Source organism: Pagrus major, chromosome 9 (assembly GCF_040436345.1).
Source record: "Pagrus major chromosome 9, Pma_NU_1.0".
Lineage (NCBI taxonomy): Eukaryota > Metazoa > Chordata > Actinopteri > Spariformes > Sparidae > Pagrus > Pagrus major.
The window spans coordinates 5,106,272-5,119,078 of NC_133223.1; the positions used below are offsets into that span (position 1 = coordinate 5,106,272).

General features: G+C 40.9%; 2 protein-coding genes across 6 annotated transcripts in view; one reads left to right on the forward strand and one right to left on the reverse strand.

The window, feature by feature from the left end:
• Positions 1–9,231, forward strand: part of ankrd44 (ankyrin repeat domain 44) — a 45,384-nt gene extending 36,153 nt beyond the window's left edge. For 2 of the 3 annotated variants that reach the window (XM_073473413.1, XM_073473414.1), the window contains exons 23-28: positions 365–448; positions 576–721; positions 1,263–1,345; positions 1,573–1,655; positions 1,944–2,035; positions 3,393–9,231. In XM_073473413.1, coding sequence (XP_073329514.1) covers positions 365–448; positions 576–721; positions 1,263–1,345; positions 1,573–1,655; positions 1,944–2,035; positions 3,393–3,652 — 748 coding nt within the window. In that variant the 3' untranslated portion in view covers positions 3,653–9,231. The remainder of the gene's footprint in view (positions 1–364; positions 449–575; positions 722–1,262; positions 1,346–1,572; positions 1,656–1,943; positions 2,036–3,392) is intronic. The other variant, XM_073473415.1, reaches the window with a different exon arrangement.
• Positions 9,232–10,058: 827 nt separating this feature from the next.
• The window catches only part of pikfyve (phosphoinositide kinase, FYVE finger containing), a 34,362-nt gene continuing 31,613 nt past the window's right edge, over positions 10,059–12,807 (reverse strand). For all 3 annotated transcript variants that reach the window (XM_073473337.1, XM_073473336.1, XM_073473335.1), the window contains 3 exons: positions 12,529–12,790; positions 12,251–12,325; positions 10,059–10,667 (listed from right to left, as the gene is read on the reverse strand). In XM_073473337.1, the coding sequence (XP_073329438.1) occupies positions 10,552–10,667; positions 12,251–12,325; positions 12,529–12,790 (453 nt within the window). In that variant the 3' untranslated portion in view covers positions 10,059–10,551. The remainder of the gene's footprint in view (positions 10,668–12,250; positions 12,326–12,528; positions 12,791–12,807) is intronic.

Consider the following 12,807-nt stretch of genomic DNA (forward strand, 5'->3'; position numbering starts at 1 on the left):
CTATTAATTCATTTTGCACTAAATTGATTCATTATTTAATTTCTAAAATCATAATCTCTGAACAATACCTGTTATGTGGGACCAAAAGTCCAATCAGTGCTGATTTAATCTTAATGTTCATTTAGTTAAGTGAAACAGAAGAATAAGATATTAGAGAAGCTTGAACAAGCAAATATTTAGATTTTTTCCTTGATAAATGAGTCACTGATTATCAAAATTGGCCAGTGAAAGAAAAATGTAAAGGAAGGAACTGAATGTAAAGGAAGTTCTGAAGAGTCCCTTATTATTCTGTATTCTAGTATTGGGATGAAAAAGATGTCCATCATCTCTGACATCTGATGTCTGATTGTGTTTCAACTAACAGGGTGAACGATCACGAGCCCTGTGCATCTCTGCTGCTGGAGGCCATGGGGTCAGACATCGCTGGCTGCAAGGACGCTAAGGGCAGGTAAAGATGTGTGTGTGTGTGTGTGTGTGTGTGTGTGTGCGTGTGTGTGTGTGTGTGTGTGTGTGTGTGTGAGCGTGCACGTGCACAGGCTGTACCTTCTGTTTTCACTCCTTCCTCTCTCCTGCAGGACTCCTCTTCATGCTGCAGCGTTCTCGGGCCACGTCGACTGTGTCCAGCTGCTCCTGTCCCACGATGCACCTGTCGATGCTGCAGACCAATCAGGTCGCACCTCACTGATGATGGCGGCTGAGAAGGGCAGAGTCGGAGCCCTCGGTACTGAGATATTTGATTCGGCTTATGGCTTCAATACTGCAGTGTGTTTATGTTGTTTCATGACATTTGGCAATATATTGATATTATATTGTTATGATGATGTAAGACTTGATATCAAGGATATTGTTATATGGTGATATGGCAGAAGTGTTGTCTTTTCCTGGTTTTAAAGGCTGCATCAGTAAAGTGATGTCATTTTCTGAACTTACCAGACTGCTCTACTTGTTTTAACACTTGTCTTTACCCACTCAGTCATTACATCCACATTTCTGATGATTATTAACATCTCATTGTGTGAATATTTTGTTAAAGTACCTACAGTCATCCCTATAAAATTTTGTCGACAATCCTAACATTTATGAAGTGTTTTTGAGGAAATTTCAAAATATCCAGATATCCAGTATATCATGTATTGTGTATAGCCTAAAAAGATTGCACTGATATTTTGAGTCCATATCTCCCAGCCCTCATTTGGCTCTTGTCTTATGTAGTTGATTTTTGTGTGTGCGTGAGGTTGACCTGATTCTGTCTTGTGCTCCAGAGGTGCTGCTGACTAGCGCCAACGCCAGCCTCAGTCTGACGGACAGAGATGGCAACACCACCCTGCATCTAGCTTGCAGTAATGTAAGTGTCCACACGGGGGCTCCATCCTCTGTCTTATGTGTTGTTTGTCTTAATCCGTCTGCTCGGAGGAACTCAAAGTTTGATGGTATTCAGCTGGTGCCATTTTAACTGTCTGATCATTCTCTGTTGGTTCAACGCTATAGGCATGGCTATTATAAAAATGTCAATTCTAAGTCTGTGATACTTTAGAACTTAGCTTGCTATAACCGAACATGTTCTCCTCACAGGGAAAGGAAGACTGTGTGTTGTTGATCCTGGAGAAGCTGTCTGACACTGCACTCATAAATGCCACAAATGCAGCGCTGCAAACGTGAGTATCTAAAACCTCCATAACAAAAAGAATTGTTCAGTTTCGCTGTAATCTGATGCACTAGAAATGTTCACACAGTTATCTCTTTATACAAAACAAAACTAAGATAATATTTTTGTTAATAACGGGGATGTGTGTGGGTTAAAGGAAAACCTTTTTAACAAATAGGGATATGATTTGTAAAAGTCATCAGGAGATGATGGTGTATGTAGAAGGCAGTAGCAGATGTCGTAGAATGAATCTGCTTTACTTGTATAAACTGTCTTTCTGTCTGTGTGTCTCTGCCAGTCCTCTCCACCTGGCGGCTCGAAGTGGTCTGAAGCAGGCGGTCCAGGAGCTGCTGTCCCGAGGAGCCAATGTTCAGAAGGTGGATGAGAACGGTAGGGTGAATCTGGTCTGACACCTGGTCGGCCCCGGGCACTCAATAGGCCCTAGCTGCATGCTATTGCCATCGGTCAGCATGAATGTTTTCCTCCGTTCCAGCATGAACTCAACTAATGAACTGTTGGAATCTGATTTTCCATGTGCACTGCAAATGAATCCACCTTTAAAAGGGGTTCCCACTGGTCATGGAGTTTGTGGAATATCATTGAATTTAGAAAAAGCAAGTATAGATTAATTTCTCTTCATCAGAGAATTTTCCGAATGGGACCCTTCATGCTTTTCTCAGTCGTTATATTAAATAGTGGGTCTGTACCATTGTTTCATCCTTTACTTTACTTTACTTTTCTCCTTTTATTTGATAGCTCCAGCAGAGATGACAATAAATGAGCCAACAGCTAAAGCTGAAAGGACGTTACACTTCATGGATGGCCTCCTAACCAGTAGACCCAGACAGGCCAACAACATTAGCAGTCCATGAAAAACTATTCAAAGTCATTCTAAAATTAGAAATAATCTATTTGTTTTTAATCAGCATTACACTGATTTGAATTGAATGGGATTTCCTGGGAACAGTCAAATAGAGGCTGCAGTGGCTGAGGGCTGTGGTGTTTTAGCCGGAGACAAAGCAATGGAAGGAGATGGCGCTTCGTAATGAGGGGGCCCAGTGGGAGCATATAAAGGGAAAAGAGAAGAGGCGCAAGAACAGATATACTGCTGTAGGCCTTTATTAACATATTGGCATGTATCAGAACTACATTAGCTACAAAGTGGAGCCGGCAGCCTGCAGCAGGGATGTGGAGCAGCTTCAGAGGTCTGATAAGCTCATTTCTGTCTTAATTCAAACACCTATAGATTTTTTTCATTTTTAAACTTGTCATCTTCAGACCCAACCAACACTAAATAAAACATTCAGGTCATGGATACACTGTGTAAATTGTGAAAAAGTCATGAAGGTGTCATGGAGTTGTAGTGCGTGTCCACAGTGGGAACCCTGATTTAAACTGTGTACAGGCTGCTTGTTTGCTTTCCATGTGTCATTATTAGTGGTTATTGAATGTATCTGTTGTGTAGTGACAGACGTCAGCTGTGGTTGTCCCTGTGCTCTGTGCCCCCCCCTGTGTTTGCATACTGTGTCAGCTGGCTGAACACTAATGGAATGCTGCTCCGTCCCTCCTTTGTCCTCTGCTCCCGTCTCTGCTTCGCCTTCCCCGCTTCCTCCACATCTACGTCTCGCTCTCTTCCTCCCTTCTCCCTTTTGTTTCTGTTCCCTCCTCCTTCCCCTCCCCTCCCCTCCCTTCCCCTCTCTCTCTTTTTCTCTCTCTCTTTTTTCCTGTCTCTGTCTCTCTACCTCAGGTCTGACCCCTGCTCTGGCTTGTGCTCCTAGCAGAGAGGTGGCTGACTGTCTGGCTCTCATTCTGGCTACCATGATGCCTTTCTGCTCCCCTTGCAGCTCCGGGGCTCCCTCCCCAGGCGCCCTGCTGAGGCAGCTGCCCCACCAGGGGGGTAAAGGCCCAGGCACCGGCCCACGGGGGCCACGCAGCCCCAGGAACCCCTCCGGACCCTCCAGCGAGGGAACCACCGAGAACGACTCGGAAGACTCGGAGACCTTCTGACCCCTCCGGACCGACCCTCTACCCTCCTACCTCCACCTGTGCACCTGAATTTTTAACCCCCCCCCATGAATGATGCAGTGTTTTAGTCTGTACCGTGCACTCTTGAGGAAGAAGGGTAGATACTTGGTGATGACACAGCTTGGATGTTTGCAGTGTCTGTATCCTCTGCTCTTCATGTGGGGAGCGTGTACAGAATGACCCTCCATGACACCAGGCTGGAGGCCCTACAGCGTTTTATCTCAGTGCCCTTTTCAGAATCGGCTGCACTGCCCCGGACTGACGGCTGCAGCCGAACAAGTTGCTCCATGAACGTGCAGCTGAAGAAGAATTATTCGATCTGGATCAGTTACAGCCCGGGTCTGCATGCTTGTGTTAACTTCCACCACGGTTTGTTATTTCTACTCACGGGTGCTTCAATCCAAACCGACCTCGGTACTTAGTCTCTGCATGGCACAGCAGCTCGCCTCTGAGACTCGTTTTGTCTTAAAAAAAGCCATTTTTAACTGTTTGTACAAATGAAGTAGATTATTAAGAAAGCTAAGTGTAATTTTAACCTTTTTATGATTTTTGCTTGTTGTTGTACCAAATATTTGACTTCCACACGTAAATAATTAACATGTACTGGAGGGGTCACAAGAAGAGGTACATAAAGCTTGTTTTTACCTGATAACAACTGAAGCACAAACTTGGATTTTGCTTTTAGGTTTTGATGAACTGCGGCTGAAGTGTGCAGCCTTCAATAACATGTTAGTAGTTAAATTATTCCACAGAAAAGAGGATATGACACACGGGGTACATCTCAATTCCCTTAATTGGATCCATGTTTCTTTCACCTGCGACACATTTAAAAAGGATGTGATGCTTTTTTCTGAACCTTCATCTGGTCTCTGACAAAAACACATCGGATTAGATGTCATTCAGCTTAAAATGCTCTCTAGTATTGCTGCTCAGGGGCTGAATAGCTGAATTTATAATAACCATCATTGATTGATGGTAAATCTGTAGTTAATTAAACTTAAATTAATATTATTTGTTGTTTTACTGTGAAACCATGAAATGATTTATAAATCTTTTCTTAATCAATTTTTTTTATATAAAGTTGTAACTGATGTTTATACACCTTTACAGTTAATTAATAAATGGTTTATAAAGCTTTTCATTGTTTGTTAACAGTGAAATAACGAAAAAGACAAACAAAAATTACAAAACAAAAGTTTAATTAACTATAAATGAAATTAAATTTTGTAGACATCATTGATTATTCTTAATGTCTCAGGGGTGAAGTGGACATTTTATAAATATAGCTCTTTAATTGAATATAGTTTGAAGTGTCTGAATGAAAATGTCCCAGATAGATAATGAAAATGTTTTGGAGCAGAAAGAGAGCAGGCTCTGGAACCCTCCCTGGTTCTAATATTAGCCATGTTGAAAGAAGAAAATACAGATGATGAAAAGAGAAGTCTTTGTGATGAATGATGGTTCCTGTGTTAGACCTACAGGAAACACAATTCAACCATTTTAACACAATGGTAGTTTGGACTGGTGATGGGGTTTGATAGCATTTTGTTAAATTCACATCCATAATCAGGTCTACTTCATAAGATCTGACAATATCTCAACAATAGGATGTAACTGAAGGCTAAGGTAACTCAAACTCTACGATGTCTGACCACCTTCTGGCTGACTGAGCAGCTTAGTATATTCAGTGTTCAATAAATGTATCTGACACGAGTACAGGAGGCTAACAGCTGTAGCCTCCTGTACTTCACAAGAGATTGACTCCAGTATAAATGCGACACAGATATAAATCCAAGTAAAACTATGAGGTTGTTAAATTGATGTGAGGTGAGTCATCACTTTGGTACCTCTTGAACAAACACACAGTCCACTGATGGTCATACGGGTTCCATCACACCTAATGCTGCGTTCCAGACAAAGTCAGAGGTGGAAATTTCTTGGTTGAAATTCCCAGCTTTCATTCTCCAGGTGCTCTTGGTGCACTACACCAAAAGTTACCAAAAAGCTTGTCTGACCATAACAAAATGATGTCTCTGTGGCAAGTGTACATGCAAATAAACCCTCAGCAGTACAGCCACCTTGCATTATAAATGGAATAGAGGAGGGAAAATGACACGAGGTAACAGGCGTCATTATACATTTAATTTGACGGCACATTTGTACCTGGAAACTAACAAAATATTCCATTCACTAGCCACATACAGGTACTTTATCTACAAGTACATCCCACCCTCTCCCCATGGGGACAGCTGCTTCTTCATCAAGTTGGAGGTAGATGGATTTGAGTGTTGTTCCATTCTACTTTTTCAAGCAGGAGGTCAGAAATCTTCCCGTTCTGAATTGTCTCTAACGCAGCAACACTTCTGCTGTTTGTCCCAGCAGTAAAGCTGTGTGACTTCTGACCCAGCGATGACAGACAGGATTGAGTTCCAGCTGACCTGATGATGGAGGAGCGAGGAACGAATCCAATCAGGGAATTGGGATGTACACTGTGATAAACAGGGTTTGTGCAGATGTGAGTGAAGGCTGAGGTTATGACTTAGATTTATGCATTTCATCCTCTGGCCTTAAATGGCCTCCTGCACTGTTTTGACTCCATGTTCATTCCTACCTGTCGTGCATGGTCGCACACTCTGTAGACCAACTGAAACCTTTGTCCCACACGGGCAGCTCCAAATGTCCAATCATGCAAGCCCAGATTCTCCAGATCTCTGAAGTGATGAACAGCTCTTTCCGGTCTCCTCAGTTCATTGTGCTATTTATTATCTCTGACATGATGGTACAAATACTGCCAGCACTTAAATGTAAAATAACACAGGGCCTTGACCACTCTTCTCTCCTTCCCCTCTGTCTGTCCACCTACCAGCTATGTGCCATTGTCTCAAACGTGTCCAGTGCCTTGATGTCGATTCATTTTTGTTTCCTTTTATAACAAATCTTCTGTTAGTAGATTCTAATAGTCTTCTAATTAAAGGATCAGTTCACCAAAATCACAAAATAATTGTTTGGTCACTGAAGCCCTGTGTGTGGTATTGAGCTGTTCAGGTTTTGAGATATTTGCCTCAGACTTCTGCTAGAAACAAAATACTAAGTACTTCAATTTACTGACCTGGAGAAGTTGGGCAGAAACTAGTGGATCATGTTGGGTTAAAGGTGCACTGTGTAGTTTTGGGGAAGATCTTCATTGACTGATTTTTTTTCTGCCTAAACAAACTAAATAATCAACCTCTCTTTGTTTCCATGACTGAATAAACTGAATAAACAAACTGACCTTAAAGGACAACACAGTTTATACTGTTTTACTTTGTTTATATGTGGCGGACCCTGTCACCTTTCTAGCTTCATACAGTGTTCTGGGACCTTATTTTCCTCCGAGAACAGCTTGTTTATTCACTTATGGAAAAAAATACATATTTCTGGGTTTGAATTTCTTCTGCAAAACTACATAGTGCCCCTTTGAATTTCACTACATTTTGAGGTAAGTATTGTGGGAATTTGAGGTTAAATTCAAAGAAATTTCAATCGGTTACTTGCTAACATTACCAAGTTTAAACATCCCCAATTTTGTGACAATTGTGAAAACTCCCTCTGTTTAAGTATGTCATGTGGATGAAAGCTCCAGAACAGCTGTTAAATGGACCTCGCAGTGAGAATGTTTTGTCAGTGTAGCAGTTGTTCAGGATAATCCACAGAATATAATTCACTGTCAACAGGTTTCTCAGAACGATTTTTGTGTTTCATCTATGTATTTGTTTCTACTTTTGCACTGCAGCTGAAATGATTTCTCGTTAGCCAATTAACAGGAAAATAATCAGCAACTGCTTTCATGAGAGATTCATTGTTGAAAGAGTTTTCACTGAAGCAAAAACAATATAAGTCAGCCTCTCAGATATGACTGCTGGTTTACTTCCAGTGCTCCTCTGAGATATTAAAACTAAATATGGACAGTATTTGTGCTATTTTAATACATTTCTTAATGGATTAATTAGAAGTTTAATCAACAATGAAAATAATCGTCTGATTTTTTTTTTTAGACAATTTCTTTTCTTTAATAGTTGCAGTGAAATCTGTCCTTGGTTAGTGGAGTCTGTGGAGTTTTCAGTGTAATCAGGACCACAAACAATACTCCTCCCTCTCCACTGTGTCGGTGTGGAGGCAGAAGTCTTAGAGCTGGATATCAAAACCTGGACAGATGAACTATTTGCAAGACCAGCTACCACAACATACCAAATGCTGTTTTGCAATGTGGGTGAACTGTTCCTTTAATATGTCACGTGTAATGTGGACGATTATGTTTCATTGAATGACAACGTTTGAGAGGATTTTTGCTCTGTTATGCGGACGTTTTTTATTGAAATGATGTCTCACTCCACTGTTTTTTCTCCTTGAAGGCTGCTGATACTTTCTATTTTTCTTGTTGCCAACAAATCCCTTGAGAAGACCAAAACTAACAGTGAGTTAGTCCGCCTCTTGTTACCTTCTGACTTCCCAACCTGTCTGTAGCACTCAGCCCCGAGCCCACTCTTCCCTAATGAAGATAAGTGTTGTCAGCATTTGAGCTAACTCCCTGTGCTGTTCCTGGCAGTTAGCAGTCCCCTCCCTCCTCTCTGTCACCACATGGACGTGCAGCAGTAATCACCAGGCACAGCAGCCAACAGGATAGATCCTGCTCAGGACCGCCTCTTTATGGAGTTCTCTGTCCTGATTGGACAAAGTGGGCAGGGATACCAGTTACTGACCGAACACTATACCAGTGGGTACTGTTGGAATATAGAGCTATCCAACACTTGTTTTGTTAAATAGCTCTATATTAATAAAAATTACATCACTTGCAGCAGCTTTGAATGATTTCATATGAGAGCTGTGTATTGTAGTTTTTAACAAATGGTAAAAACTACAATGTAAATTTGACACAGAGGAATGACAGCATTGTAACACTGTTCAGTAGGATCAGTTCATTGTTGCTTTTGGTCTTGTCATGGGCTTTGTAGACAGCAGGAAAATGAGAGAATATCTCCAGACTTCTCCTTTAAATTTGGTTGTGTGTGTGAGAGTGTGTTAGCTTAGGTACTGATATGAAATTGAACTGCTTTTGTATATAATGATGATGTAAAGCTTTGTATGAAAAAAACTCCATCACAGAGGACTTGAGCACAGAGTGACATCTCCATCCTAAATGGTTGATTAAGAATACAAATGATTTATTTGAGAATCTTTGCAGAAAGGACTAAAAGTTGTGTATATTAATGAATTTATTTGAACTTGAGAACTCTGTTAGCTGCAGTTAATTATAACGGAGACGACTCTGGTGGCTGATAAGCACATGTTGTTAACAAGCACAGTCTTTCTGTCCCTGAGCTGAAGGTCTGCTGAGAGACTGAATCTGTCTGCCAGTATTATTATTCTACCAGATAATGATCTTCACCAGTCCTGACAATCGCTATCGTCATGTGTCTGAGTTTCATACCAGTTCCTGATGCAGTACAACATGCTGAGGGCTGTTTGTCAGCTACCCTTTGTTTTCTATAAATTGTACAATTATAAAAATCTGTTTGAAGTTACTGTTGTGCTGTTTTTTTTCTTCCTTTCAAATGAATCATGAGACATGTCGGCGCGTCATTTCATTCTCCACAGCAGGAGAACATCACGTGCTTGAAAGACAGATGATTGATGATGATCTGCTGAAGCTGATGACGATGATTTTTCAATTTCGCTGTTTTTGCTTGAATGGAAATCATTCAATGAAGATGTTTCTCTTCTGATTAAAATGTCTTCCCCAAAACTACATAGTGCCTTACCTTTAATAAAGATAATCTTGATTATAGCAGTGTTAGACTGCCAAAGGGGATTGTGAGAAGTATCATAAATTTGAACATCTATCTTCTTTGTAATTTGACTGCTATGAAGCTTTAATAGCACTGAGCAAGGCTTCAAATGATTTTTAGTTTCATCACTGATCCATGAAGTTTGTTTTGCAATTAATCAATTGTTTAGTATATTAGAAGTCAGAAAATAATCAGAAAATAATGAAAAATGGTAATCACAAACTCTCAGACACCAAGGAGACATCCTCAAAGTGTACATTTTGTCCATCAAGCATTCAAAAACACTGATATTCAATTTACACTAATCACAAAAAATCCTCACACATTTGTGAAGGTAGTTAAGTGAATATTTGAGGATTCTGCTCAATAAATGACTTAACTGATTCAATTCTGAGGTTGAATAATAATTGAAGTTTCAGCTCTCTGTTTCTGCTCGTGTGGTCCTAGTATTTGATATTAAGTTTGAGAGTCTTTGTGTTCTATCCGTCCACTTCCCCTTCTCCTTGATCATTTCTGCCTCATTAACCCCCCACAACCAAATAACAGATGACAGCTTTAACAAATCAGTGTTAATAATCTTTTAATAGTTACATAATCTCTGTACATTTACAAACTTTAAATTACATTACACATTAGTTTGTTTACCAAACTAAAACCACAAGACTGAAAGTTTTCAGCGGGTCCTCTTGAAACAGTTGGACTCATGGCACTAATAAAATAACAAACCCTCTGTGAAACACATCCAGAGGGGGATCAGTTATAGTCTGATAATGTTGCAATGAGTCCCCAGTGATAAAAACAGATGTCTTATTAATGGTGCAGTCACAGAGCTGCACTGCTCCTGTGGAATGATGCTGTGCTGTAATACTGGTCAGGCTTCAGTCTGCACCATGTTCAAACATTTACAATGTCCAGTGTGTTTGTGGGTCTCAGGCTGGTTGAAAAGCTCTCCCATACTGAGGCCTCAGTCCAGGAAACTGAAGTTTGTGCATAGAAAGTCTGAGAAGGTGTGCCTCTGTGTTTCTGTATTACTGCACTTGGACATTCATGCACCGCTCAGCAGTTGATGCCCAGGCCCGTCCAGTGGTCAGGTACCATCAGGAAGTATTTGTCCATGGCCTCGCAGAAACGAGCTCTGTACAGCTCCGGAGAGACCACAGTGGGCATCTTCCCTGAATGACACAACACAACACAACACAACACAACACAACACAACACAACACAACACAACACAACACCACACACACACACACACACACACACACACACACACACACACACACACACACACACACACCACAACATTAGAGACAGGAAACAACCGACTTCAGAGCAATAAAGTGAGATAACCTACGCAGAGCTGTCATCATCCTCAGGTAATCCTTTCAGAGCCAGAGCCAGAAATCAGCAGATATCAACTTATTAAGGTATATTGAGGTGTTCATATTGGCAGATATGCAAATAGAAACTGCATACATGATGATATTCTGCGTTGTGTCATTTGAAACACATTTCTTTTCCTTTAACTTATCACATACACATTTTTCATCAGGTCTTTTCAAAGACTTAACTAGTTAACCAGATATGTTGGTGACAACGGTGTTTGTTGTAATGTCTGTAAACTGAGGGGAGGAAACAACAGCATCTTTCTTACGCCAGTATGCTCACACAAGACTGATGCTACAGCTAATTCTCAGGGTACAGGCAGGACAAAAATGAATCAGGAAACAATAAGAAAAATCGATAAAGAATTGGAACGATCAGACGAACTGATAATGGAACTGGTATCAACTAAATCCCTGACATTATCTTCAACACGACACAAACAAAAACACAGTTAAAATGGTGGATATAGAATAAATGAGGAGTCCACTCTGGTTCTCTTTGAGTTTTCACTCCACATTTTAGTATCAGCTCAGCTCACTTGGAACCTCAACCAGTGTCATACCAAATAAAGCACCAGGTACCAGCTACTATTTACACCTTTTGCCAATCTAAAGCCAAAAAACACCAGCTCCAAGCGAGCCGAGCCGTACCATGCAGTTGAAATGAGGCATTAGTTCAGTCCATGACAACTGAGAGACTGAGAAGCAGATCAGAGCTTCAGATAAAACGGTTCAGTGGATCTCAGGTAAGGAACTGTTTCCAACGTTAAAACTGAACTTCCACATACTACATCCATTATATCTGGCATTTCCATTGTGCTCACATAATAAAAATAAGAATAAAAAAAAGATCTGGCATTTCCATACTGCAGTTTTTCACCTGAAATGAACACTGATACTGATTTATTATTAGTGATTAACTCATAAAGGCTGATTATAGTGGCCTAGCCAATTTATCAGTCTGGGAATATTTTGGCCACAACAGTAATTCAAGTTTCAATTTAATATTTCTGTTCTATTTGTGTTTTGTTATTCATAATGACTCCATTTCCAGGGAAGTTTTCTGTTGTGATTTCATCTTCATCATATTTACAGTTGCTGTCCTTGATAGAACAGTTTACTGTGCAACAAAATAGCGCAAAAAGTCTGCTTTAGTACATCTATCTCAACAACACAATATTGATATCAGTCTTAACAATCCTACATTGGTGAGGCTCTACTTTGTATTTCTGATCAGGGTGTATGTGTACCTAAATTTCACAAGTAGATTCATAAAAATGGGATAATGGGAAGCCGTGTTCATTCCAGTGTTGTCAAAAAGCAAATAAGACCTTGTGTAAACAGGATGTGGGGAACAGATGAAGACTTACCTTGACCTCCCAGGATTCCAGTGGATTTGACAACCATCTCTAGTCTCTTGTCCCAGGTAAATGTCCTAATATAATCTGCAGAAAACAGGAGAGCGAACAGCAGTGAACAGACAGCAGACGAATATCAGATCACAGATGTAGTTTTCAGCAGATGTTGAGTATTCTCACTGATTCTGAACATGAAACATAAACAGCAGGGTGTTACATCACCTACATGAGACAAAAGTCACTAACATATGACACTGACTCATGATCCTTCACTTCAGACGTCCTCTCACCTATAATCCCAACGACCAGCTGATCGGTGGTATCGTCACGCCCCACCAGCAGGGAGTAATCGATGATGAGGTGGCTGGAGAGGAAGTAGGCATCGCTGTGTATGGCGGCTCGCAGGATGGCCTTACAGTGGGAGCGGATGTACAGCGGGTTGTCATGGATCAACTTCAGGAGGTTCTCATCCAGCAGAACCACCTCACAGCTCTCCTTCCCTGAGTCTGTCTTGACGTTACGGTTTCTCAGGGAGCCTTTGAGATCAAACACCTACAGAGGACATGTCA